At 49.4% G+C, this 25,610-nt stretch overlaps 13 protein-coding genes across 13 annotated transcripts; 7 read left to right on the forward strand and 6 right to left on the reverse strand.

Moving 5' to 3' along the window:
• Positions 1 to 50: 50 nt before the first annotated feature.
• FIESC28_09037 (uncharacterized protein) lies at positions 51 to 3,652 on the forward strand (the record flags this gene model as incomplete). Its single annotated transcript, XM_031163174.1, has 6 exons — positions 51 to 61; positions 377 to 495; positions 556 to 752; positions 811 to 1,194; positions 1,246 to 1,471; positions 1,524 to 3,652. The coding sequence occupies 6 exons, from the start codon at positions 51 to 53 to the stop codon at positions 3,650 to 3,652; spliced, it is 3,066 nt and encodes a 1,021-aa protein (XP_031012752.1).
• Positions 3,653 to 4,205: 553 nt separating this feature from the next.
• Positions 4,206 to 6,896, reverse strand: FIESC28_09038 (uncharacterized protein; the record flags this gene model as incomplete). The annotated part of the gene is made up of 3 exons (XM_031163175.1): positions 4,206 to 5,056; positions 5,112 to 6,555; positions 6,669 to 6,896. The coding sequence occupies 3 exons, from the start codon at positions 6,894 to 6,896 to the stop codon at positions 4,206 to 4,208; spliced, it is 2,523 nt and encodes an 840-aa protein (XP_031012753.1).
• Positions 6,897 to 8,954: 2,058 nt separating this feature from the next.
• On the reverse strand, positions 8,955 to 10,493 carry FIESC28_09039 (uncharacterized protein; the record flags this gene model as incomplete). The annotated part of the gene is made up of 1 exon (XM_031163176.1): positions 8,955 to 10,493. The coding sequence occupies one exon, from the start codon at positions 10,491 to 10,493 to the stop codon at positions 8,955 to 8,957; it is 1,539 nt and encodes a 512-aa protein (XP_031012754.1).
• Positions 10,494 to 11,713: 1,220 nt separating this feature from the next.
• FIESC28_09040 (uncharacterized protein) lies at positions 11,714 to 12,487 on the forward strand (the record flags this gene model as incomplete). The annotated part of the gene is made up of 1 exon (XM_031163177.1): positions 11,714 to 12,487. One exon carries the CDS (start codon positions 11,714 to 11,716, stop codon positions 12,485 to 12,487), a length of 774 nt encoding a protein of 257 aa, XP_031012755.1.
• Positions 12,488 to 12,898: 411 nt separating this feature from the next.
• Positions 12,899 to 14,317, reverse strand: FIESC28_09041 (uncharacterized protein; the record flags this gene model as incomplete). Its single annotated transcript, XM_031163178.1, has 5 exons — positions 12,899 to 13,174; positions 13,235 to 13,470; positions 13,522 to 13,588; positions 13,639 to 14,135; positions 14,200 to 14,317. The coding sequence occupies 5 exons, from the start codon at positions 14,315 to 14,317 to the stop codon at positions 12,899 to 12,901; spliced, it is 1,194 nt and encodes a 397-aa protein (XP_031012756.1).
• A 1,099-nt stretch (positions 14,318 to 15,416) lies between these two features.
• FIESC28_09042 (uncharacterized protein) lies at positions 15,417 to 17,046 on the forward strand (the record flags this gene model as incomplete). The annotated part of the gene is made up of 4 exons (XM_031163179.1): positions 15,417 to 15,720; positions 15,776 to 15,988; positions 16,044 to 16,416; positions 16,470 to 17,046. 4 exons carry the CDS (start codon positions 15,417 to 15,419, stop codon positions 17,044 to 17,046), a joined length of 1,467 nt encoding a protein of 488 aa, XP_031012757.1.
• A 222-nt stretch (positions 17,047 to 17,268) lies between these two features.
• Positions 17,269 to 17,742, reverse strand: FIESC28_09043 (uncharacterized protein; the record flags this gene model as incomplete). Its single annotated transcript, XM_031163180.1, has 3 exons — positions 17,269 to 17,580; positions 17,639 to 17,683; positions 17,740 to 17,742. The coding sequence occupies 3 exons, from the start codon at positions 17,740 to 17,742 to the stop codon at positions 17,269 to 17,271; spliced, it is 360 nt and encodes a 119-aa protein (XP_031012758.1).
• A 576-nt stretch (positions 17,743 to 18,318) lies between these two features.
• Positions 18,319 to 19,061, forward strand: FIESC28_09044 (uncharacterized protein; the record flags this gene model as incomplete). Its single annotated transcript, XM_031163181.1, has 3 exons — positions 18,319 to 18,649; positions 18,704 to 18,830; positions 18,890 to 19,061. 3 exons carry the CDS (start codon positions 18,319 to 18,321, stop codon positions 19,059 to 19,061), a joined length of 630 nt encoding a protein of 209 aa, XP_031012759.1.
• A 592-nt stretch (positions 19,062 to 19,653) lies between these two features.
• Positions 19,654 to 20,115, forward strand: FIESC28_09045 (uncharacterized protein; the record flags this gene model as incomplete). Its single annotated transcript, XM_031163182.1, has 2 exons — positions 19,654 to 19,839; positions 19,918 to 20,115. The coding sequence occupies 2 exons, from the start codon at positions 19,654 to 19,656 to the stop codon at positions 20,113 to 20,115; spliced, it is 384 nt and encodes a 127-aa protein (XP_031012760.1).
• Positions 20,116 to 20,473: 358 nt separating this feature from the next.
• On the reverse strand, positions 20,474 to 21,464 carry FIESC28_09046 (uncharacterized protein; the record flags this gene model as incomplete). The annotated part of the gene is made up of 4 exons (XM_031163183.1): positions 20,474 to 20,613; positions 20,669 to 20,929; positions 20,982 to 21,313; positions 21,370 to 21,464. The coding sequence occupies 4 exons, from the start codon at positions 21,462 to 21,464 to the stop codon at positions 20,474 to 20,476; spliced, it is 828 nt and encodes a 275-aa protein (XP_031012761.1).
• A 300-nt stretch (positions 21,465 to 21,764) lies between these two features.
• FIESC28_09047 (uncharacterized protein) lies at positions 21,765 to 22,482 on the forward strand (the record flags this gene model as incomplete). The annotated part of the gene is made up of 2 exons (XM_031163184.1): positions 21,765 to 21,977; positions 22,045 to 22,482. The coding sequence occupies 2 exons, from the start codon at positions 21,765 to 21,767 to the stop codon at positions 22,480 to 22,482; spliced, it is 651 nt and encodes a 216-aa protein (XP_031012762.1).
• Positions 22,483 to 22,749: 267 nt separating this feature from the next.
• On the reverse strand, positions 22,750 to 23,453 carry FIESC28_09048 (uncharacterized protein; the record flags this gene model as incomplete). Its single annotated transcript, XM_031163185.1, has 3 exons — positions 22,750 to 22,912; positions 23,015 to 23,319; positions 23,436 to 23,453. 3 exons carry the CDS (start codon positions 23,451 to 23,453, stop codon positions 22,750 to 22,752), a joined length of 486 nt encoding a protein of 161 aa, XP_031012763.1.
• A 465-nt stretch (positions 23,454 to 23,918) lies between these two features.
• FIESC28_09049 (uncharacterized protein) lies at positions 23,919 to 25,259 on the forward strand (the record flags this gene model as incomplete). The annotated part of the gene is made up of 1 exon (XM_031163186.1): positions 23,919 to 25,259. The coding sequence occupies one exon, from the start codon at positions 23,919 to 23,921 to the stop codon at positions 25,257 to 25,259; it is 1,341 nt and encodes a 446-aa protein (XP_031012764.1).
• Between the last annotated feature and the right edge of the window lie 351 nt (positions 25,260 to 25,610).

Here is a 25,610-nt window from a genome sequence, read left to right on the forward strand (position 1 = left end):
TTTGCCGAGTCAAGGGCGGTCCGTAGGTGGTTAGGATGGTCCATTCCGTCATGCTCGGGCAGTAAAGGCGCTGTACTGTACAGATACGTACTCAACACCAACCATAACATCCATCGCATCTCACCGGCACGCGATATCCACCTCCCCTCCGTTGCTGATCAGAGCATCCTCTCACCATCGATAATAGTCCATACGAGATGCGCCGCTCGATCGTCCCCTTGCGAAGCCCCTGAGACCACGTCCCTATCACCTAAATACCTTAACACCTCCTCCAAACGGTCGGCCCCACGCCCGCGGGGCAGCTTCTCAACATGTAGGCCGAATTGAAGCTTTGGATATCAGCATCTAGGACAAGCGCTGACCATGTTGCGCGCAGGTTTGAAAAGTCTCTTTACGATCTCATCCGGGGGCTACGGAACCATAAGGGCAATGAGAAGGAGTATATCCAAAAGAGTCTCAAGGAGTGCCGCGCCGAAGTTCGCAGTCAGGATATGGGTTCGTTTGACATAAGTAAAGCTATATGGAGGAGGCTAGTCGCTGACGTTCGGTGATTAGATCTTAAGGCGACGGCGCTTCTGAAGCTCATCTATCTGGAAATGGTTGGACATGACATGTCGTGGGCGTCGTTTCATGTGCTCGAGGTCATGTCGTCGCCCAAGTACCACCAGAAGCGAGTGGGATACCTGGGAGCTGTTCAGAGCTTTAGACCTGACACTGAGGTTCTGATGCTGGCTACTAATCTGCTGAAGAAGGTTTGTTGACGACGTCTTGTGCTTCTCGATACCTGTTTCGCTAAATGTGGTTGTTCAGGACCTTGGCACGACGACACCGACTGTTATATCTCTCCCCATCGCGACTCTCCCTCATGTCATCACTCCCTCGTTAGCTCTATCGACTCTGCAAGACCTACTACCGCGATTGAGCCATAGCCATTCGAATATCCGTAAGAAGACGCTGGTAACGCTGTATCGCCTTGCTTTGGTGTACCCCGAAGCTCTCCGAGCGGCATGGCCCAAGATTAAAGAACGACTGATGGACCCTGACGAGGACCCGAGTGTCACGGCGGCTATCGTTAACGTGGTCTGTGAGCTTGGCTGGCGAAGACCGAATGACTTCCTTCCTCTGGCTCCCCGGCTCTTTGAGCTCTTGGTTGATGGTGGTAATAACTGGATGGCCATCAAACTCATCAAGCTTGTAGGTTCCTTGTTACTACTGCTATCCTGTTGTTGTTCTGACTCTCTTTAGTTTGCTACTTTGACGCCATTGGAACCTCGACTTGTGAAAAAGCTCCTACCTCCCTTGACAAATATCATCAGGACTACGCCTGCTATGTCATTACTTTACGAGTGCATCAACGGAATCATTCAAGGTGGCATCTTGGGTAACGCCGACGATTCTGGCACTGACGAGATCGCTACGCTATGTGTTAACAAGTTGCGAGGCATGGTCATGATAGATGGTGATCCTAATCGTGAGTACACAATCGTGCCGTCAAATTTGAAGCATGAACTGACCAGGCACAGTCAAATACGTTGCTCTGCTAGCGTTCAACAAGATCGTTACAACACATCCTTATCTAGTATCACAGCAGGAGGATGTGATTTTGGAGTGTATTGACAGTCCCGACATCACTATCCGAATACAAGCTCTTGACCTAGTACAGGGCATGGTGACCGGCGACAATCTGATGTCAATTGTCAGTCGCCTCATGAAGCAGCTCAAGCTATCTATGCCCAGCCGGGATAAGTCCCAACCTGGAACTCCTCCCAATGGCCTTGATGAATCCGAGGATGAGTTCGCCGAGCCGGCCCCAAAGCCCAAGGCCGAGTCAATCCCTTTGCCCGACGACTATCGAATCGACGTCATTGGAAGGATTCTAGGCATGTGCTCAAAGGACAACTACTCGAGTGTATTGGATTTTGACTGGTACATCGACGTTCTTACACAACTTGTCCGCATGGCACCAGCGTCTCGCAAGGTCGACGACGATTTGGGCCCAACGGATAAAGCGAGGGCCAACGTCTCAGAAAGGATTGGTGATGAGCTGCGTAATGTTGCTGTCAAGGTCCGGGTGATGAGATCAACAGCTGTGAGAGCGGCAGAGATTATCCTCAGCCAACTCAATACCGATACACCACCAGGATACAGTATCACTTCAGGTGCACTAAAATCAGTAGCTTGGATCATGGGTGAATATGCATCACAACTCGCTGTTGCGGACGAAGGCCTCAATGGCTTGTTGCAGCTTCTACCCCGAACAAATAACCCTGAGGTTTTGACGACCACTCTTCAAGCCGTCACCAAAGTGTTTGCGACTATTGTTGGAGATGAGAGCGAGCCGTGGACAGCAGAGAGGAAGTCAAGGGTGTCACTTCTCATGGCACGCATTATCCACGTTTTTGAGCCTCTCGCTTTGCATCCCAGTCTTGAGGTGCAGGAGCGAGCAGTCGAGTTCACAGAGCTGTTGAAGCTAACAGCTGAGGCTGCTTCGTCTCAGCCGGCATCGACAGATGATGTTGACCAAGACCCGCCGTTACTTTTAACCCAGGCAATCCCCTCGTTGTTCAATGGTTGGGAACTCAACTCGGTATCCAAGGGTGCTCAACTAAACGTTCCAGTGCCATCAGGTCTTGACCTGGATGAGCCCATCCATGCAAACTTAACCAAATTGTTATCGGAAGCCGACTCCATCACATTGGCGACCGATGAGTCGGATGAGTTTGAGACATACTATCACCAGAAACCCCCACCTACCAGCATCGACTCATCTGCACCCGCGATTAGCAGGATATCGGAACCCAAAGAGGATTACGTGAGCTCCTACCAACAAGCCGACGAAGAGACATACTTAGATGCGGATATCGTTGCTCGGAGGAAGGCAGAACGTGTTGAACGCAACAGAGATGACCCCTTTTATATCCCCAGCAACGACACGCCTCGAACCTCGACACCCATCCATAACATTCTTCAGAGTAGCAACGGCCCCGATTTGGACATCGACTCTATACCTATCATGCAATTAGATCTATCAAGAGCCGGGACACCTGCTGCACAGCCCCCTCGACCACAACCAAAACCACGACAAAAGGTTGTTATCGCAGCGGACGAAACCCTCGAAGGCAGTGCAAGTGGGGGCCTTCGATCGTATGATTCGGAGAATAACTCGGACAGCTTCTCAAAGGCCAAGGCGCTCAAGCCCAAGACAAAGCAGGGCTTGCTCGGTGTGGACTCGAGCAGCATTGGCACTTTCAGTCTAGAGGGCCAACCATCGACCGGCTTCGATTATGAGCAGCAACAGCGCGAGGATGTCGAGATGCAACAAGCTATGAAAGAAGTCGAGCGACTCCGTCTCGAAATGCAGCGTGCAAATGAACGTATTCACGTAGCACAAGGGGTTGACGTTGAAGGCACCGTTGTCAAGAAGAAAAAGAAGAAGCCAAAGAAAGATGCCATCACCGAAGGAGCAGAGGGCGAAGAGGTTAAGCCCAAGAAAAAGAAGAAGAAGACGCCCCGTGCTGCAGTATTGGACGAGGGTGGGGATGATAGTAGTGCTCGCGGTGTCGAGTCCCCTGCGTCTGGTGGCGATGTAGCTGTGACAAAGAAGAAAAAGAAGAAGAAGGTGCCGCGCGCTGCCGAGATCCAAGATGAGTAGATAAATGCCCAAGAAGGGGCGATGATATGGATACAAGCCGATTGGAAGGTCAAACGAGCATTCGATACGATAGTATAAAAGGGACGCTCAGAAAGGAGGAGGGACAGGCAGACCGAAGTGAATAATAATAAGCATCAAATTCCTCGACTTCATTCCTCATATCAAGTCATAATGTGTTCGTTCTACCTGTCTACATACTGTAGAATGTCAAGACGTTTGTTAAATCAACCTCCCGACAAATAGAGAATCGCCGTTGTATCGTGATACAGGATAAATACAAGAATAGACTAGATCCAGGAAAACACAGACCAAGTAAAAAAGCACACCAACTGTTCTTTTTTGCTCATGTTCCATTAACGCATACACATGACGAGGTAGATTGTATGGCCGAGTCTTTTGACGTTGCCTCAAACCCAAGCCTCTTCCTTCTATAACTTCATCCCCGCTATGTACCAATTCCCAACTCCGTTGAAGATCAAGGCGTATTTGTATCTGGTGGGACCAAAAAGTTTGCCTTCGACCATGGGCTGTAAGTCGGCTCCGTGGCGTACATCTAGTCCTCCATCGGAGCATCTTCAAGTTGCACCCCGCGGTTTGAATCAGAAGGAGGAGTCGACGGCACCACAGGAACTCGCTTTCCGCCAACGAATTTGGTCGGTGTTCGTCCTGTGCTGTCACGGCTATCTCTCTTTTCTGAGTCGGTATCAGACTTCTCCTTCTCTGCCTCACCATTGACTGGTGCGGTACTATCAGGCTCGGGAACCTCGAGACTCTGTCGCTTGATGACTCCTCCGAGACTGGTGCGGTGTCGGTCGACAGCGGATGCTGCTGTTGGGCTTGCAATGGGGAATCGGGTCTCCGGTCCGCCAGTGCTACGGTCTCGGCGATGACCGCGGGGGCCTGGGGCAGGGCTCTTATCACGGCCTCGGCTTGCGTTGGCCTTTTCAAGCAGAGCCCTATTCCGCTCTTCCATAAGGGCCTTACGGTTGCTTTCGTCGGTACTAATGGCTCGAGGTCGGTTGTTGCTACCCACAGAAGACGAGTGATTGACCATGGACATTCGCTTCAGGGCACTGAAGATTGCGTCCTTATGAGCGAACAAATCTCGGACCAGTCTGTACGCGTGCTTCTCTTCCATGGTGAGAGATGTTTCGGTTCGTGGTCGCAGGATACAAGGGGCCAAGGCAGAGGCGAGAGATGAAACATATGTTTCATCGGCAGAGGTCAAGTCGATAAGACGAGTGAAGTGGTTCATGCAAGCATCGAGTGTCGCAATGTTAGTAAGGCGGAGCTGTGACAGAGTGGACTGAAGAGCGGCAATACGAGAGGACTCGTCAGCATCAGTAGAGGGTGTGGAATAGATAGTTCGGATAATCTCATAAACATGAGATGAGACCAAAGAATCTAATACGGCGTTAGTTTGCATTATGCGTTAAATTTGTGAAATGCGTGTACTTACCAGGAAGTTCCAGAAGGTAGATCTTGAGCAAACTAGCAACCGTGGGGATATCAAATTCATCAAAAACATCAGGAGAAACAGGCTTGCCATCATTGACCTTGGAGCGCAGACGGTGTGACTGTGATAGAGGGACTTCCAGCAGCCACACGCCTCGCCTGGCTTCGTCGCCTTCAAGATCAGGGTAATGGTGGTCCAAATAGGTCAGGATAGTTGTAACAATCATGGGAACTCGCTTCTTATCAGCTCTAGCACGGGCTTCGAGGTCGATACCAAACGTCTGCTCGTCCACCTTATTGTAGTAATTCTCGTACACCACAACCTTAGGCACAAAGCTTCCAGTGCGATAGTTCTCAAGCAAATATCGCAGATCGTTTTCAGGCTGAATGGTCTCTTGGAAGAGCATCATCTGGTCCACAGTAGACTGTAGGCTAGGAATGACGTTTCCAATGGTGCCTGAAAAGTCGAGGATGACTGTCTTGACAGCTTTAAGGCGGTCGAGCTCACATCGCTCGAGGAACTTGAGGTGGAGATGGATTGATTCCTCAAGCTCACATCGCAGCTCGTCAAGCTTGCGAACGCCTTCGCGGTACTTCTCATCAGCTTCACGAGCTTCTCGTTGCATGCGCTGGCTAGGGGTCTCGTTCGGATGAGCGTTGTTGAGAACTTTCCAGTTGGCGAGATACTCGCTCACTGTTCCGACGGGAGAGTCGGCACCACCTTCAGATCCGGTCGAAGCGAGTGAGAAAGTACGGTTGATAGATTTCTTTTCGGGGACACCAGCCATTGTAAAAGCCTTGGATTGCCATTGGTAGAACATCTTGGAGCTGTTGGCGAATGTGCTGCCCACGTTACCGATGAGTCGAAGGAAACCGTTGTTGACGAGATCTTGACCGATACGTTCGGCATAGGCGACATTGATGTTGCCCATGCTGCGCTGCAGATATTCGACAATATCGGAACCGGAAGAAGTGTTGAGGTATGTTCCCAGAATTGGCACCTTGGTCTCGCCCATCTTGATGCTGGACAGCATTTGGGAAAGAATCTTCTTGACTTGCTCGGGCTGATAAGTATCGTCGCCGATCTCATAAAGCTCTTCCTCCTCGGGCTCCTCTTCCTTGTGAGGCTGGACCTTAATTTCGGGGATATTCTGGTTGGCTTTGGGGCTGGTTTCGGGGTCCTGGAAAGCGAGTTTGTTTTCCTCTTCGAGATCTTCCACTAGTCGACACTTGTTGAAATACACGGATCGGAGCTTCTTGACAGCTTCGGCTTGACGGTCATGAGCCTTGATTCGCACCTGCAGCTCATCTTGTGAGTCTTGGATGCGAGCCTCGTGGGCATCGCACCAGCGGGAGAAAGGGTTGACAACGAGGTCGCGAATGCTTTGAGCGATGCGACGATGGTTACGAGCAGCATCTTGCATCTCGGTTCGCATGCCATCAAAGGCCTAAAATTCGTTAGCCGGTAAACTCAATCGATAAAGCGCTTATATCGCATAGTTCGACAGTGCACTGCGTCGCATGCACTGAGCGCTTTCGGGAGTGAGGCATGTTCGCATACCTTGCGAACAGTAGCTCCATCATCACGACTGAAGCCACCGGCAATTTTGTCAGCAGAAGGAGCAATATCGCCAAGGCGCTGGCCGTAAGTCTCCTCTGCCTCGGCACGTAGGCGTGCGATAGTCAGGACTTGTCTGTTCTCGTGGACGCCTTGTTGCAGCTTGGTGAATAGGACACCCAGTCCTGCAGCATAGTCGCTCGACCAGAAGGAATCAGCAAACCCCGGCATGATGGTCTGCCTTGTCCAACCCCTTCGATTGATGCGGTGATTTTGCGGTTCCCGTTGTTGATTTTATCAGAGTAAGACTAAGAGCCCTAAGCTCGTTGTAGCGGTGGGGGGCTTGCGAATGAGTGGTTCGCAACGTGAAGGTCGGCGTGAGGGCGGGAGTGACAGAGAGTGTCGTCGCGATCGTCGCAAGTATAGGGGGTGATGTCGGTCGAAGGAAATGGCCGTTGGTGTTGTTATGCAGACAGATGATCGCCGTTGGTCGTATCCGCTGCGTGTCTCTGTATTGCGTAGGCTAGGTTCGTGAGACGGCTACTGCCGATGCAGGGGCAGCACAGTTGAAAGTTGAATTTATTGTTGTGCGAGAGCCAGGGATTGCGTATCGGGGGGTACCATGGACACCTATACTGCAGCGTACAAACGGACAGAGATGGACTGTACAGTACAGTGCCGTGTTTTTTTATCTGGATTTGGTTCGTTGAACTTTCTGTTCCTTGGCTTGGGCTGACACTGAGACCGACGGGCAAGGATAAGCAAGGCTGAATGGGGGAGCAAAGCAGGGCGTTGACTGGACCGGAAGGTCGCGAACTGGGGTCCGTATGGGTGAATTTGGGATGAGATGGAGATGATGGCTTGTGTCTTTAGCTTGAAGGTGGCTGGCGCTTGGTTGGCATTGGCATCCGCTGTAAGTACGTATTGGTGTGGTGACGTTTTGGTGCTAATGAACAGGGGACTTTTGATGCAGAATCACTCCTTTTGAATGCATATCATGGTGGGAGGACAGAAGCAAGCTTCAATGATAAAATGTCGAGAAGAGAGAGATTGCAGAGGATTGGAGGAGTTTGAAGTCTTGTATGTTATAGGCAGGTACGGATACTCACAAGAAGACAGAATCATGGTCGAACCGGAAGCAGGTGGATCGTGTCTCTCTTGCCTGTCCTAGACTGTCCTGTCTACTCTGTTCCTGCCCTTCAACAGCCGAGCTTAGCGAGTCCACAGTGGACGGTTGAACCCAGGAGGAAGGAACGATGGAACGGACAACGTTGAACACGATGTCTGAGTATCCATTCTTCAATTTTAAGAGCTACCCAGAAGTCAATGCGAAGGCAGCGCTTTGATACCTCTGTGGTATATCACAACATGGAGCTTAGATGTACTTTATTTTGACAGGTGGTTCAGTTCAGCTGATTGATTTATTGACTTGTTCTTGACCAAGTTTTTCTCCCTGCAATCGCCAATCTGAAAGTCGTTAATTGCTGTTAACTAACTGGAACGTCACAGCCACAGCTAGAGACGGAAACGGTATTTGTGGTGGTTTCAGAGGCCTCTCACTGGGCAGCTCGCTTTCGTTAGTGGATTAGGCTCTCCCAGCCACCTGGTGAGTTGCCCTGATCATCAGTCCCAGACCCCTGAGGATATGGATGCCCGTTGTTGGGTTGGGCATGTTGCTATTCCTCGTATGGATGGAATTAGTGGAGGCGGGAACCTAATTTTAGAGGCACTGGACGTTTCAGATAATTGTTCCTGGGTTAATTCAGGGGTCTGTTACTGTCAACCATCTCCTATGACAACAACATGAATGAAATGACTTTACAGGAGCAGAAATGTCCTCTAAGGCTTAGGCTACCATAATAAACTAGCCTAAGTGCTAGTCTTAGCTGACATAAAGTGACCAAATTATTTCGTCTCTTGAGCTCTTGGGGCCAATTCTTCTGATACCCTGAGGAGTAGGTAACTAACTGCCATCGATGCCACCGCTTTTATTTACATCCATACAAACAAAAAGCAAACTTGTCCCCTGAATTTAAACCTCATATTGATGGCAGTGCCAAAGAATCCTGCAGTAGGGGCTCGCCTAAATTCATCTCACCTCAGCACTTGTTCACGGTCGAGGTCTTGGCTCTAATGGAAGAGTACTTTGTCAACGATTCAACTGTTGGAACATCTACTTTCTCTGTCGATTTGTCCCTTGATCATGTAAGAAACCCTCTATCTTTCTACTGATCAGACAGGTTCTTATTACAGATCCTCATCAGACTCATCTGGCATTGGCGGACCATGTCATCGATGTACCCAGAATTCCTCTTCCACAAACCTCTCCTGCATGGCTGTATATTTTTGAGGATACTGAGATATCAAATGTCCTCGATCATAACTCCAATCCGGCCTCGGAAACTCTTTGTAGATGAGATCAATCCCAACCTCAGAGAGCACATTCCTAACGTAGTATTCTTTGAATATCTCCTTGTTATCACATGTCACTTGCTTGAGGTTGGGAAAGCGTCCCCAGTCCCGTCTCTTCAGTTCCGCAAGGCCGGCCAACCCTCTCTGTATACGTGCAGGACGGGTGGGAAATTCGGGTTCTACAAGGTGCAGTGACACGATATTGGGAGGAAGGAATCGGGTAAGCAATGTCTCATCTGCCAACTGTAGTTGTGAGCTTTGGTCGTTATATACCGCGTCGGTGTTGATCAAGAGCTCTTGCAATGTTGTAAAGGTTTCCAGGCTAGGCATCGGTGCGATCTTTGTATTTCGACACATAAAAGTTCGGATACGAAGATCAAGATGAAGCTTCTCGAGACGTTGGCTATGTTTTTCGAGAGCTTGAATAGCATCGCGAGCTTGTATCATGAAGGAAGAGTTTTCATCGACGTGATAAGCGACTATATCTGAAGCTTCGTATGTAAAAGTTCTCAGTTGTCCAGTACAGGAAGAGAGAATCGATTCAAGTTGCCTGACGCTCATTCGAAACTTCCGGAGATGAAGCGTCTTGATAGTCGATATCTCGGGCAAGGACGTCGAATGGTATAGGCAAAGAGTCTCAAGATCTGGTGAACAGTTTATAAGCTGCGAAGAAAGCCATGCTGTGTCGGATGCCCCATTGATCTCAAGTGCTTTCAGTGGTAGACGGGAAACTCCCAGAGCTTTCAGTGCTTCTAATTGATCGAAGGTCTGATGGATCGAGACATCAAGAGCCAGATGTGGGAGTTTGGGTAGCAAAGCAACTAGAATGAACAACAACTCGGTAGCCAGAGTGTTCGCATGCGACTCTTCTATCGTCTTTGGGTCACACTGAGAGTGAGCCTTGCCAAGTATCAGCTCTTGGAGAAAGTCATCGCGGTAAGGCGATAAATTCTTTCTTTGATCCCAGACTTCTGAAGATTGGATTCCTGTGACCTCAGAAACATGTCTGAAGCACTCTTGGGCATCTTGAATTTGAATATTGGGCGCCTCCAACGAATGAAAGAAAACAACCGCCTTTGTTGCCGCGGCAAGGTGACGCTTTGAGGCGATGGTCCGTATAAAACGAGCCAATGACGTCTTCACCGAAGGCTGTCGCACGAGATCCGATTCCGAAGGTGCAATAAGAAACACATGATGGAGTATTTCCTGGCTAACATCGCGAAAGCGTCTAGAGGCGAGACATAACGCCACAAGCACCTGGCGGCCTTTGCAGTAATTCTCTGCCAAGACGCCGGGTTCTTGAAGGAGATAATCTTTTGTTTTATGGCAGCAGTGTAAACAAAAGTGTCCAAATATTTGACGAAGGAGCTCTGGGGATAAGTCGGTGAATGAAGCTAACCTTCGTCCTCGACCCATCGTGAGGTGGATGTCTGGCGTAGGTGGCTCTAGAGGCTAACCATCCGTAGGTTAAGTTAGGCGATGTAATGTCCGAAACAAAGATATCTCCGTAGCGTAGGTTGAACAAAGGCCCTAAGAGACCTTTTCTTTGGTGATTGTGGTGAGAGCCAAGATTCTAATTTCAGTCAAAGGAAAACAAGAGAATGAATGAGTCGCCAAAAAGAGGAGGGACCACCCAACACAACGCATCCATATGTTGGTCGGTTAAGTTTTGGAAGCTGAGCTGAACTTGGCCTCCTCTTTTAGGGCGGTGATCAAGGTTAGGTAATAACCTAGCCTCTACCCGAGTCTCATATTTATTGTACAACAGTGCTAACCTTGCAATACCTTGGAGCAGGTATCAAGGTAACATTGGACATCATTGAGTTCCATAATACTAGTAACTTGGCTCAGCCTTATCTGTAACGATGCAGATCATGATCTACATGCCCAGATAAAAAGACAACGGTTTACCCCAGATCATGTCTCTCTTTGATGCTATACACAGAGAACCACATGAGCTGTTGGAGAAGAAGAAGAAGAAGAAGAAGAAGAAGCCCTTGTAACATTAGCGCTGTAGACCAACATGGCAAAAAGTAAAAGGGATAGCTATTTCCGGTATCTTCGGCGAAAAAAATAGACGAGTTCCCTTGAAAAGATCCATCGTTCCATCAATAAATACGGTAGCGCCCTTTGTTGGCGCCCTCGGCGTGCTCCTCCCTTCCTTTCACAGTCAATAATTGGCTATTTTTCTTTCAATGTTTAGCTTTGGGGACCTGCATCTCCCCACCCTTCGACGTCAGCCATGGCGCTAGGTTATCAACTTGGTGTAAGTGCTTTCTTCCTAGCCTCTAACCGACCTGAAGATGGGGAACTTCATTTCTTCTCGCCAAGAGAAAGGGCCGAGCGAGCTGAAGTTGAACTGTTCGGATGGATCACAGGTTACAAAACTGGGGGGGTCTTGTATTCAATCTTGAGGGTTGTGCTGGTCTAAACTCCCTTATAAAGGAGCATATATTCCCTCAAAGGGTAACATGAATTGGTTCTTGATTTCTGATTCTTCGTGTATTGCTAGACGAGTCGTTCATTCTTCTTCACTATATAGAGAGCTTGCAGTTCACTCATTCACTGCTGGATATCTCATCATCATCAACCATTCTTTCCTACTATTCACTTCTACTACTTGATTACTCTTCATCATGCCTTCAGTCAATACTTTCATCACTGCCCTTGTGGCTGGTCTTGCTATCGGAGCTCAAGCTGGTCCTTGCAGACCTCATCCTCCTTCAAGCTCCATTGTTCAGTCCCAAGTGACAACTACGGCATATGCTCAGTCCAGTACCGAGACCTCAGCCGCATACTCGGATGTTGTGAGGAAGTCCGAGACAGAGGCTTCTATTTCCACTACCGCTGTGGAAGTCACCAGCTCCGAAAAGGCTGAGACCACGCCTATCACCACTGACGAGGAGGCTACTACAACTGGCTCCCCTGCTACCGAGTCCACTTCCATCGCTTCCGATTCTCTCACCACCGAAACTACCATCGAATCCTCTCAGGAGACTACATCCTCTGTACCCACCACCACCCAAGAGCCTGGTACTACTCTCCACACCACTACTTCGGTTCCCTCAACTTCCTCAGACGCCGAAGCTGCTCCCACAACCACATCCTCTGAACCTACCACCACATCCGCGTCTGCTATCTCTGGTTGTCCTGCCAGGTCTAGCCTTACCTGCGGCTTGACAGGTCAGCTCAGCACTAGCAGTGACAACCTCATCGATATGCTTGGAGGCTTAGATCTCGAGGAATGCAAGGCTGCTTGTTCAGATGACGAGGACTGCAAGGCCATGGGTATCACTGGTGCTGGCCAGTGCGAGCTCTATGATGATAGCATCTCGGCCTTGGGTTTCGAAGCTGAGGATAACTGGTTCTCCGTTTACGATGCTTGCTGTTTTGAGGAGGAAGGCCAGTAAACATATCAACTTCATGTTTGCGAAGTACATATGTGAACTGGGTACATACACACTGGTATAAAACCCTGGCCAAGACTTAACGGGAAAGGATTCTTCGATGGGAGGATACAAGACATTTAATTTTATAATTCCATAACTCTACTTCAATATATACTACACTTCTAGTTTCTCAAAACCACTCTCATGGAACTATATTCTGTAGCTGTTCTCTTCAAGTATCCAATACTTTCGTGGGTTTATACATATTAACCGCCATGTTATTTCGGCCTTCAGAGCTGTAAGCCGTTGCAACTTCATAACAGAGCCATTGAAGGTTCTGACTTTTGTCAGAACTCAAGCAAATCTATTTTAAATTAATCGTAATCATTTCACTGTTTATTCTGCTTTTGTTCTATATTGTCGTTAAAATCTTTAGGCCGTGGGGTTGGCTTGGGTCTCCTGCACGTCCTTGATGGTAAGGTCCTCAGCCTTCTTGGTAACCTCAGCAGCATCGCCGCCCTTACCACCCTTGGCACCGGGGAATCTTGTGCCCAGGTTCTTGACCTTCTTCTCCTTCTTCACGGGTGGGGGGTAGGCCTTCACGGTGACCTCTTGCCACTCCTTCGAGGCCTGGTAGTCGGCCTGGATGGGGTTCATCAGGGCAAGGATTCCTTCCGTCACAGCAGCCTTTAGGGTCTGGGGTGTCAACTTGAATCAGAATGTTAGCAAACAGCACCATCAATACACCCATTTGGAAGCAGAACATACCACATCCTTTTGGTAATCCTCGTGAACTTGCTTAATGTCGCTGTAAACAAGGGGCTCGGCGTCCCGTCTCTCGACCTTGAACTCTCGAGTGCCATTCTTTAAGCCAGAGGCTGGCAGTAGGACAAACTCTACAAGTGCCAAGACACCGTTACCCTCGACCTCCTTGGGAACACACTCGGCCTTGCGGATCTTCTTGGTCACTGCCTCGGGGGCGTCCAAAAGGTCAATCTTGCTGTCTGACATAGACTGTAAGCACATGTCGCACCAGTTGATTCACAGGCACATACTCTCGTCACTTGAGCTCATCTTGTTACCGTTAAGACCGGCAACCATGGGGTTCATAAGATGGGCACGCTAGGTCGGAGGTCAGCAATATCCATTTTCGCAGTATCATAAAGCCATACCTTTCGGTAGCCGAGCTTGGGCAGCCACTCAGTAGCAGCAGCGAACAGCTTCCTTTGGTCAACACCGCCGAATTGAACATCGCAGTCAAGGTACTGCTCATCCAACACCTGCAGCAGAGGGTACAAGAGACCGCTCAGAGGTGCATTGCCGGTCTGCTTGACAACCTCGGCGCCAGCCTTCTTGGCATCGTGTTCTGAGACAACTGAAGACAACTTGTACAAATCCATGACATAGTCGGGGGTCTTCTGGTAAGAGCTGCCGAGGACGAAGCGCAGCTTGTCGGTAGAAACTCCACAAGACTTCAACATAGACTCGACAACAAACTTGTAGTACTCGGCGCGCTTCTCAACGAGCTCGATGGGAGCCTTGAGGTTGTCGAGGAAGCCATGGATATCGGCGAGGAGGACGGTAACTTCGCATCCGGCGGCGAGGTACTGCGCGATCTTGACAGCGGGGACGAGGTAACCGCAGTGAGGTCGACCGGTGGTTGCAGTGCCTTAAGTATTCAGGTTAGCAGTCTGGCTTGCAGGCCATGGCGCGCAAGGGAAGATTAAACCTACCCCAGTAGATCTTGGGGTTGCGACCCTCGGCAAGAATGCCCTCAATGATTTCGGGGTTGAGAACCTCAGCGAGGTTCTCCTTGATGAGACCGAGTCTCTCCTCGTTTGAAAGAGCCATGGCGATAGTTTTTGGAGGAGGTGTAAGGAAAAGACGATGTTTGAGGCGGGATGAATCACATTAATGCCCCGCGCTACCTGCCAGTATTCTGCCCCTCGGGTGGATTGGACCTTACCCAATTGGGTGGCTTCATTGAAGGGTCGGAACTACCAGTAAGAAGGGACTCCTTGATATGGATTTGTTTTGAGACAGCAGTTACCTGTACAGAACTTGTAGCATAGACACTGGTGATACAATCGCAGAGAGTGAGTCACTGGAAGTATTTCGTAATTGGATTGTTGAGTTCAAGTTGGGTATCATACTTATATTCAATCTATATTCCCTTCACCTTCCATGCAACGTTACGGGCGATTACAAAGAGATTGAAACTGTAAAAGGACTTTGGAAGCTTTCAGATTATCAATATAGTCTCTTCCATTCCCAAAAACACTCCCTGTCTGAGCTATAATGGAAGTTCAATGTTCAGTATACAGTTGTGTTTCTGGCGTGTTAGTGAGGTGCCCCTCCAAAAAGTTGCTCTGGCTGCCCGCCGGAATGGAGCTTTCCTTTTCCGAAGATCGGTGGTCTGTGAAAAAACGGTGACTTTTGCGAAAACGGTACCATTGAACGGTGGGTCAACTCCCAATTGCACAAGATTTATGCATGTGGCTGAAGAGCACCCCTGTCTTTCTGTGTGGAACTGTGGCGACGTTCCTGAGCTAGCGCCAGCAAGACCTTAACGGACGTCTCCCAGCAGGGAAGTCCTCCAAGTAGCATTGCGTGTGAAGCTATCCCATCACATCCGGTAGATGCGAATGAATGTATATGAGAAGCTATAAGTCTGTTGCTACAATTGCCGAGTCCTCCAACCACAAATATCGTCCAATAAAGTCATCTCCAGGTGATAGCTCCTTCATCTCAACTTAACTTTTAAGTGAAGCATATCATATTTGTCAGCCCGAGGTGCCAGGGCGTCAACCTCTCGTCTCACCCCTGTAACGTCGCTATCTTGACTTCGTTTCATCCAACATCATACACCTAACTAGCCAGCACTTCCCTTTCAACTCGTTTCTCCTAACAGTTTGTTCTTACGCAATTATCTTTCATTTGTTACATCACGATGGGGCGGCAGGAACCTCTCCTAGCATACAACACCACTCGGCCTTCGAGGACCAGGGGCTCAAACCGTTCAGTCAAGGGAGGACTGCTCTCTCAGATTCACAACAATTCTTATCATGAGACTCCTTCTTCACCAAAGTTGACACCTCGAAGGGCTATTCTAGCCATATTCCTTGCCCTTCTGGGACTCAGCTTGTTGCATCGGCCAGTTAGCAATCGTTATAATGGCGTTCCTCGCTATGGCAGTGGTCTCCGGACACCCGAAGAGCGAGCACGTCATATTCTCACTACCACCCCATTGATAGGTATTTCTATCTTATTCTACTGTGACTGGGCTTGTACTAATATGAATCGATTTAGATGGCCATGTCGATTTCCCAATAGTATTGCGGTTTGCGTATGGCAATCAGATCTACGATGAGAACTTTACTCAGCCTTTTGAGAAAGGTGAACTTCCTGGACATGTGGATTTGCATCGTCTTCGCCAGGGACAGAGCGGTGGTGCTTTCTGGAGTCTGTTTGCCCCTTGCCCATCGAACGGCTCTGACTTCTCCGATGAGAACTATGCTTCAAGTGAGTTTACATATATGACAGGCTAGCGGGACTTTACTAATCAAACCATCCATAGGCGTTCAGTTCACATTGGATCAGATCGATGTCATGACTAGGCTGCAGGCGGCCTATCCCAGTCATTTCTCCGAAAAGGTCGACAGCTCTAATGCATTCGAGGTCTTCAAGCAGGGCAAATTGATATCGCCCTTCGGTATCGAGGGATTGCACCAGATTGGCAACAAAGCAGCCAACCTTCGCAAATTCCATGAGCTCGGCGTTCGCTATGCTACCCTGACTCACAACTGCCATAACAAGTTCGCCGATGCTGCTGTATTAGAAAACCCAACTCGCAAGGCCGAACCTCTGTGGGGAGGGGTCAGTCCTCTGGGTCGCAAGCTCGTTCGTGAGATGAACCGCATTGGTATGATTGTTGATATCTCTCACGTCAGGTATGTCGCACATATTCCATATTTATGAATGCACTTTTAACCAAGCTCGACAGTGAGGATACTATGCTCGACGTTCTGGGTGGTGGAGAAGACTGGACTGGCTCTGAAGCCCCTGTCATCTTCTCTCATAGCTCAGCCTACAGTGTCTGCCCTCATCCACGAAACGTCAAGGACAATGTTCTGCAGCTCGTCAAGCAGCGCAACTCTATTGTCATGGTTAACATCGCCCCTGATTTCATTTCTTGCGTTGATGCTGGGAATGAAAACGGTATGCCTGATTTCTACCCACAGAACTCTACTCTTGCACATGCAGCTCAGCATATCATCTACATTGGCAACCTAATTGGCTACGACCATGTTGGTATCGGCACCGACTTTGACGGCATTCCAACAGTGCCCAAGGGACTCGAAGACGTTACAAAGTATCCGGATTTGATCGCCGAGTTGCTTCGACAGGGCGTGAGCAATGTTGACGCAGCCAAGGTTGTTGGTGGTAACCTGCTCCGAGTATGGAAAGATGTAGACACTGTTGCAGCTCGACTACAGAACAAGGGGCAGCTGCCACTGGAGGATGACCTGCCCAAGATGAAGTTCGATGAGGCGAGAGAGGCTTCCTCAAAGGATACGTAGAGTCTTTAATACCGCGCTCAATAACACGGCGATCTAGATTTCGTTTCCATTTGATCGTACACTGTATATACAAGTCTTGTACAACAAGGAGATAGCCAGGCTTGCGTAGTCTCCTTGGGGTATCTCCCCTTATAGCATTCCATATGCTATTATATTGTGATTTCAACATTCAGGCCGTCTCTCAGGCCCAAAGCCAGACAACCCATTTTCGCAATGATTTGTTTAACCTCTTCGCTCCACCCTGTTGAGTCTGTTGGCCGTTGCTGTCTGTGTTCTTGTTCGTTGACCTCGCACCGGCAGACCCATTGCGTGACGTCTACCACGGTATGATCCCATATCCTTTAGTCGTCGAATGTTCTCTTGAACCAAGCGCCTTGCGTCCGTTTCGATGGTCATTTGCGATAACTCGGCTGTGATGGAAGTGACGGTTCGGGGAGCCAGGGATCCGACCTTGGCGAGCTTATGGATCGAGTACTTGGCCATGATTCGTGCAGATGTCGTAGGTCCAAGAGCGTAGAAGGACTCAAGGGCTTTCTATCGGAGGATCATGTGAGAACGTGAAGAGCGATCGATGGTCGTTTTAAGGACTTACCTTGACGAGCTTCTGCTCGCCGAAGTTGACGCCTAGAAGAAAGACCTAATGCACTGTTAGTTACCTGTGACTCAGAAAAGAAAGAACTGGCACAAACATACCATGGTGACTGATTATCGTGGGTATCACAATCGCATGCCTCGATCTCGAATTCCAAGCGAACCTGACGTGCAATTGGAAAAAGATGGGCAATTCGGTAAAACTCGGGTTAATCCTTCGATCCTCTGTTCACTGGGAGGTACAAGACCAAAAAGTCCACTGGGGAGCTCGGGCGGAGTGGGGACAATTGGTGAGGTGAGCTGTGACAAGGGATGTCTGACATAAAAGTTAGTGAGGCTCTCGGACATCAAGCTGCTGTAGATGTCTTATCTTTTTTGTTACCATTTACCCCGACAGACAGCAGGGCACCAATGAATGAACTCCCTACAACGGTGGCTTTAGCCGCTGAAACGTGCTGGAACGCTGAGTGAGCTCTCCACTCCCAGTCCGGCCGTGGCGGGGGACCATCTGCACGCAGTTTAGGTAGGTCGCGCGGGTCTCTCCAGCTACCCCCGGCCCCGGTCAGCGGTCTACCTATGGTATAAGTGTCCCCTCCTCCGAGCTTGCTCTCTCCAACCTTCTTTGTTTCTGTTCTGTATTCTTTGCACCATCATCAATTGAGAGGCAGAGAAACAACAATCATGTTCAACTTTCGTCGCCTTTTCGTGTCGGCCCTGTTCCTGGGGCTCGGCCTCCTCTTCCTCGCCCAGACGGCCGAGGCTGCCAAGGGTCCCAAGATCACCCACAAGGTCTACTTCGACATTGTCCAGGGCCAGGACGAGAAGCCTCTCGGTCGTGTTGTCATGGGTCTCTACGGCAAGACTGTCCCCGAGACCACTGAGAACTTCCGCGCTCTGGCTACCGGCGAGAAGGGTTTCGGTTACGAGGGCTCTTCTTTCCACCGTGTCATCAAGAACTTTATGATCCAGGGTGGTGACTTCACCAAGGGTGACGGCACTGGTGGCAAGTCTAGTATGTGATGGCCTCGTCTCGACTCAAAGGTTCAATGACTAACGACATCTTCAGTCTACGGCGACCGTTTCAAGGACGAGAACTTCAAGCTCAAGCACACCAAGAAGGGTCTTCTCTCTATGGCCAACGCTGGTCGCGACACCAACGGCTCCCAGTTCTTCATTACCACCGTTGTCACCTCGTAAGCGCAACCCATTCCTGGCTTATCAATTGTATTACGATGTTAACAAATATCCCTAGGTGGCTCGATGGCCGACACGTTGTCTTCGGTGAGGTCCTCGAGGGCTACGAAGTTATCGAGAAGATTGAGAACACCAAGACTGCCGGAGCTGACAAGCCCGTCGAAGCTGTCAAGATCGCCAAGAGTGGCGAGCTTGAGGTTCCCCCCGAAGGTATTCACGTTGAGCTCTAAGAGGCGACATCTGTTCTGCACTTGTGCTGCTCGTTGTCTCGCCACCATTGATAAACTCCCCAAAAAGGCAGGATATGCTGATGCTTAGCCTTCGTCTCGTTAGACCTCCACGGCACATCTGAATTCGCTGCGGAAGCAGTTTCCACTGGATGGTCTCCCCTGCAAAAGATTGGCCTTTTCGCCATCTTTGCTGGTGTCGTCTTTGTTGGTCTCCGCAGCGCCCGACAGCGCTCTCGATTCTAAGCGACTCGAGACTCGGCATCCTATAAACGATAAGACAGTACAATCAACACAATACCAAACACATCAAACATAAATACTTTTTGGTCATTCCAGTCGCTTTTGTCCCTCAATGTGATCCATGAACCTAAATTATAGTAAACTTTAGTATCTCGTAGCAGTGTTCGTGGTAACCTATTCATCTACAGATATCCCTGTCACGTGGGGCTGGTGGCTCATCACCGAACGGCGCCCCCGCCATAGAAGAAAAAAAAGTTGTAAGTACAAGACAACGACAAATTCAAGGTTCCAGTTATCTCAGACGGCTATACATTCTCCATTTACACGATAGCTTCTCTGCAAGGTCGACAAAATGAAGGTTCTCAGTCTCAACTTCCTCACTTGCGCCGTCAAGGCCTGCAGGTCTTCCAAGGATTCCTACCCTCTTCACCCCAAGGACGCAGAACTCGTCCAGGACGATATTGAGTTGAACCCCGACATGATCATCAACGTCCTGCCCCGGCTCGACTGGGAGGCGCTCCGCACGACAGCCTCTGAGGTGAGTTTGAAGTCATAGCACATTGATGAAACTTGGTTTCTGTGTTTGAAACGATTTCCTGACACTTTTCTGTTACAGTTGGGTTTCCCTCAACTACCTGAGCAGCCTCCTACAGCAGTTGAGCTCCAGGGTGATGATAAGACACTCAAGGATCTTCACCATCTTCTTCTCGAGACGCAAATGTCCGAGGGAAAGCTCGTCTGTGGGAGCTGCGGACATGAGTACGCCGTCAAGGAGGGCATCGCCAACTTCTTGCTACCCAGCCACTTGGTGTAGAGGTGATAAGTCCTGCTCTGCAAACGTCATTAGATGCGAGTGTCCTACGGGATGCATAACCACTAGTAGAGGGATCTAGTGTTCATGACTAGAGAGGTATCACGACGGAGTTTGGCGTTGAATTTTATTACAGCTTCGAATCTCATCTGGAAAAGCACTCAATAAACTTGAATCGAGGCCCAAATTAGGTCCTCGTCCTATGATCTGTCTACAATTGATGCTCGCAACGTTATATGCCGATACTGATCCTCCCATCAAGTCACACCAAAGAAACCCTAACTCCATAATCTGATATACAAGCATCGTCCCGCATGGAAGATTTACACATGAACAGCGCTCATTGACCAAGTACAGATAATTACTGCTGCTTCTTCTGCGCAGCGGGTCCCATATCCTTCTCGAAAGCGCCGTAGGAGACCTCGAGACTAGCCAGAGCCCGGAGACCGACACCTAGGATGGAGAATAGAACGATAGCGGTGATGAGAGCCATGAAGATACCTCGATCATGTTAGTAAGTCGTGTAACTTTGCATGAAGAAGAGATAGAGACTTACCAGGAGTGAAGAACTGGTACTTCTCGAACAAGCCACGAGTATCACGGGTGTTATTGCCAGCCTTGGAACCATCCGAGACATCACGCTTCAAGTCCATGTGCAGAGGCTCGATGAATTCGGACTCGTAGATGGTCTTCTCGGAGCCGGAAGCCTTCTTCGATGTAGAGGCGGTCTTGGCCTTGGTGGAGGGTGTACCGACAAACAGAACGGTGTAGGAGTCTTTCATCCACTTTTCGTTCGAGGCCCACTGCTTGGTAGCTTCTGTAATACGTCAATATCCCATCTGGTACAATGAATTACTTCGGTGACTAACCCTTATCGTCTTCCGCCTTAATAAGGGTGAAATGAGGCTCGACCTTCTTTGCCTGCTCATAACACGCCGTCTGGATATAATCTTGAATCGCATCCGCATCAATCGATTCTCCGATGACCTCAGGCACAATGAACTTGCCCTGGATCTCCTTGCGCGCGATAGCTTGGTGAAGGTTGGACTTGGCGTCCGGTCGTCGAATGTCGGCTGCGTTGGCGCCTTCTTGTGCAATCAAGACGTAGTTGTCGGTCGGACATGAAGTCAAAAGGTCCTTGACCTGCTCGAGGGCCTGAGATCGCGTCTGAAGTTGGTTGCTGCTGGGTGCATCGGAAAACCTATCGTCATCGTTCAGCAGGGAGCTCGAAGTATGGGACACGGGGGCGCGTCATACTGGGAGGTAGAGAACATGACAAGGGGCCATGAATCGGAGAAAGCAGCAGCTGAGCCACTGAGCGCAAGAGCGCCGGTTAGAATTTGGAGACGCATCTTGGATGATATTTGCTGGATATTGGGCGTTGTGTCTGCCTGTCGATTCCAGCTTGTGATGATAATGGTAGCATCAAGAGAGCTGATGCAGTAGCAGCCACCTTACGTAACCGCATCGATAGACGCAAAGACCCGGTTGGTGCACACCTCGGTGAGCGTATGCTGTGGGGCGACCCTGGAAACTTTCGCGACAGTGGATTTTCTGAATGTTTAGGAACGATGCCAGCCGATAAAATAGTTCACTCGTTATAATTTTACACTACAATTGCACTTTGGACATTTTTGTCTTTAAAAGGAATCATGTTCGCCAAACCGAGGCCCAAGAAGAGCGTTCTTCCGCCACAGTACAAGAAGCGAAAAGCAACATCTGCTGTTGAAGAAGTAAATTTCGACTTCGATGCGCGACAAGAATATTTAACTGGCTTCCATAAGCGCAAGCAACAACGTATCAAAAATGCGCAGGAGGAGGCTGCTAAGAGAGCTCGTCAGGAGAAGCTTGACATGCGAAAGCAGGTACGTCAACGTGCAAAATTGGTTGATGGTTCTCAATATTCAGATTATGCTAACATGTGTTGTCTAGATACGGGAAGATCGAAAACGCGAAGTTGAAGAGCACGTACAGACCGTAAATCGATTACTAAAAGAGTCAGAGGCTGCTGGTGCTGTTGGCCTCGATTCTGAAGAAGAAGACGACGAAGAATGGGGCGGCATCCCTGACCAGCCTGAGCTTGACATTGTCGACCACGAAGAAGAGTACATTGATGAGGATCGTTACACGACAGTCAAGGTTGAGTCTGTTTCGGTAACAAGAGACGGATTTCAGAAACCGCAGTTCGACAGCGAAGATAAGAGCGAAGATAAGAAGGTTGAAGAGACAAAGGATGATGTAAAGAAGGCCCGGCGGGAACCCAAGAAGAAGAAGAAGAAGTTCAGATACGACACCAAGTTTGAAAGACAACTTGCAGACAGGAAGGTTAGAGCCCAAAAGAGCAAAATGGCAGCAAGAAGGTCGGGCTAAATTTGTTTGGGCTCAATGGATTTGGACAACAGAGAAGGACGCAAACAGGCGCACCATTTACAAAAGATACCCTTGAGAAAAGCCAGCTTCAAGCAGCTAGTAGAAACGTAACATGACATGCGGAAACTGTTTCATTCGCTCATCTGGCCAATACTGAGAGATCCCTGCAACCAAACCATCATACAGCTAAACGAGTATACTGATGGTTGAGGAACATGCTAACAAACATCCTGCAACCGGCGCAAGTGTATAAATATCGAGGTTCGATTAGATGTTGCCAATCTCGGCCTGGAGCTCCTCCAACTCCTTCTGCAGAGCGTTGTACTTCTGCGACATATCCTCGTACTTGGTCTCCCACTGGTCACGCTCGCTCTCAAGAGCTTGGACCTTGCGCTCAAAGTGTCCAGCCTTGACATCGGTCTGTCGGAGCCTGTAAAATCGCTTTGTTAGCCAATATACCATTTATTATGCGGAAATTTGGTGGTTGTCGAAATGGCGGTAAAGGGGGCTCGCTAAAGGGGGTTGAGCGTACTTCTCGTTGGCATCACGAAGAGTCTTGTCGGAGTTCTCGGCCTCCTCCTCAAGGAGCTGCAGTCTTCGCTGGAGAGTCTCGTTCTGGGTTCCGTGCTGTTGTCCCTCATCGGCGGCCTTCTTGAAGTCCTTGACGGCGTTCTCGAGCTTCTCGACCTCGCCTTCGAGGAGGTTGTTCTTGTGCTGCAGGGAGGTAATCTCTTGCTCCTTAGACAGGTTCTCCTGCTCGAGAACCTTGACCTTGTTCTGAAGCTCCTCGACCTTGCCGCTGGCCTCGTCGGCCTCCAGACGGAGCTGGTTCATTTTCTATCCACCATCACCAGGTTAGCATGGGTCGACGATAAGTCTACCCCTCCACAACGGTCCCTTCCTTTTGGGGCTGCATGGCGGGGTAGGTAACAAGGAGCTATTTGGTGACTGACCTCCTTGATGCGATCCATTTTGATGAGCGAAGAAAGATTAGGTTTGGTTGAAGAAAAAAAAGCGGAAGGGAAACTGGCGATGATATAAAGGTCGCGTTGTTCGGATGTAAGATGAGGCGGTTAAGTACCTATCAAGAAAGGGGAGGAGTGATGCCCCTCCACAATTGAACTACGGTGGAGGTCACCGTCGGATCCAGCCTCATTGGCTTGTGGCGGTCGCTCGCCTGTGGCGCTCAAAGCTCACATGCCGGCACTTTCCAGGGAGGAAGCACCCAAAAGGTGCCCGTTGCCCCGCCAGCCAGCACAGGCCGACCAAAACATCCCGGCCTTGGAGGTCCTGGCAGATGAGCATCGGACCCTTTCATCTTCCACGCGTAATTACCTCTTTGATTAAATCAAATTCCAATGACGAGACCAGCATCTGCCTAATTCTATTCAAAGACAACGATATTCTAAGCTCTTGTTTCGCTTATTGTAGCCATCATGTTGGCGGCGCATCGTGACCAAGAGAACCTGGTTCTAAGCCAGCAGATCCCAACGAAACAGCAGCACAATTCACGATTTCCCAAGACGCCTTCTCGTTTCCCTCAGCATGACGAGAATGCCCCAACTGCCTTTACTGGCAAAGGCGGGGTGAAGACCATAAACAAAGGCAATGGAACTCGACAAGCCATGGTCACTCCAATGGGTATGAATGACGTCCTAGAAACAGAAAGCAATTGGCTAATACAGTTTCTCAACGCAGGAGGCCGTAGTCGAGCTCCTCTGGGTAACAAAACCACCAATGCCAAGGCTAAGAATGGGCAGTTGGGGGGTGTGAAGAACCTTGTTAAGGACATCGAACAGACGACACTCAAACCAACAGCTCAAAAGCCCAAACAACGACCGATAGACCTTGCGCCTCTTGAGATTCGACTCAAAGAAGAACAAAAGACCATCGAACCGCAGGAGGAGGAGCCTGAATACGCCCCGCCAAAGCCCAAGGACCTTCCTTATGAATCCGATTGCTTCCCCAGAGATATGTTGACGCTCGAGGGATTGAAGAAGGACAATCTGTTCAAGGGATACTACCAGCACTTTTACAATCCTGTCGACGATGAGGGTGTTTCTCGACGAGATAGGGAGTTTGCTGAAACTATGAAAAGGGTCGCAAGCAGGGCTGAGCAGAAGAACAAACAAGAGACAGATGCTTTGACTTTCAACATCAACGATTTGTCAGATGATGAAGAGCAGATCAAGAAGCCAGCATCCAAGACTTCTATTTTGGATGCGTCGGAACGTAAGGTCAACAGCATTCGAAACAAACAGCCATCCAGTCTGGCTTCGAGACGTGCTGCCTCTGCTTTGTCCATTCACTCAGACATCAGCAGTAACAAAAGGCTCCCTACAGTAGTCCGAAGCACAAAGCCACGAAAGCCTTTGACGGGCTTGTATCAGGGCAGAAAGCCTGCTGCTCGGAGCATCGTCCCTACGAAAGCATCACGAGCTGAGAGTGCTACAGGCGAGGCTGCGTCACGAACTACTATTGGCTACAACCGTGGAAGGTCCGCGTCGTCCATGGTCGGCGCTCAACGGCGTGAAGCTGCTGCGCCTGTGGGAACACGGCGTGCAGTCAAGCATTCAGAGACAGTGAGCTCTGTACAGTCTGATCTGACCATTACTCCGGCACGTCTCCGCCAGAAGGAGCAGGAGATCAAGCCTCGACCTCAGTTCATGTCGATCTTTGATGAGGATGGTGAAGATGATGACCTTCCACCACTGAGCCAGCCTCTCCACATTTCCGATGATGAAGATGAGGAGTTTGAGCTCAAGTTTGACTTTTAAGCTCAGTATATTGTATTATTAAAAAGGGTTGGCGTTTAGGAACAAGCTCATCAAGAAATGCGTATAAGCTGATGGGGTGGAGTTTGCGGGTTCTGGCTCAAGACACATAGGCCATGATTTTTTACATTGTATGCTAATCGAGTTTCTTTACTTATCGAGTACCAGCTGGCTCCGCCATGCTTTGGCGATGAATGAATTTCCTCCCATAATGACTTATCATCTGGTGTTTCATTGTTAAAGTTGGGCCAAGTGCCAGTCGAGTAATCCTACCTTTGTACGCCATTGAGTGTAGGTTAGGAAATAAGATATGCACCAACTGCGTCTTAATTTAGAATTCCGTTTTATCTAAAT

This window comes from Fusarium coffeatum (genome assembly GCF_003316985.1).
Source record: "Fusarium coffeatum strain FIESC_28 chromosome Unknown BRIP53273_contig_221, whole genome shotgun sequence".
Classification (NCBI taxonomy): Eukaryota; Fungi; Ascomycota; class Sordariomycetes; order Hypocreales; family Nectriaceae; genus Fusarium; species Fusarium coffeatum.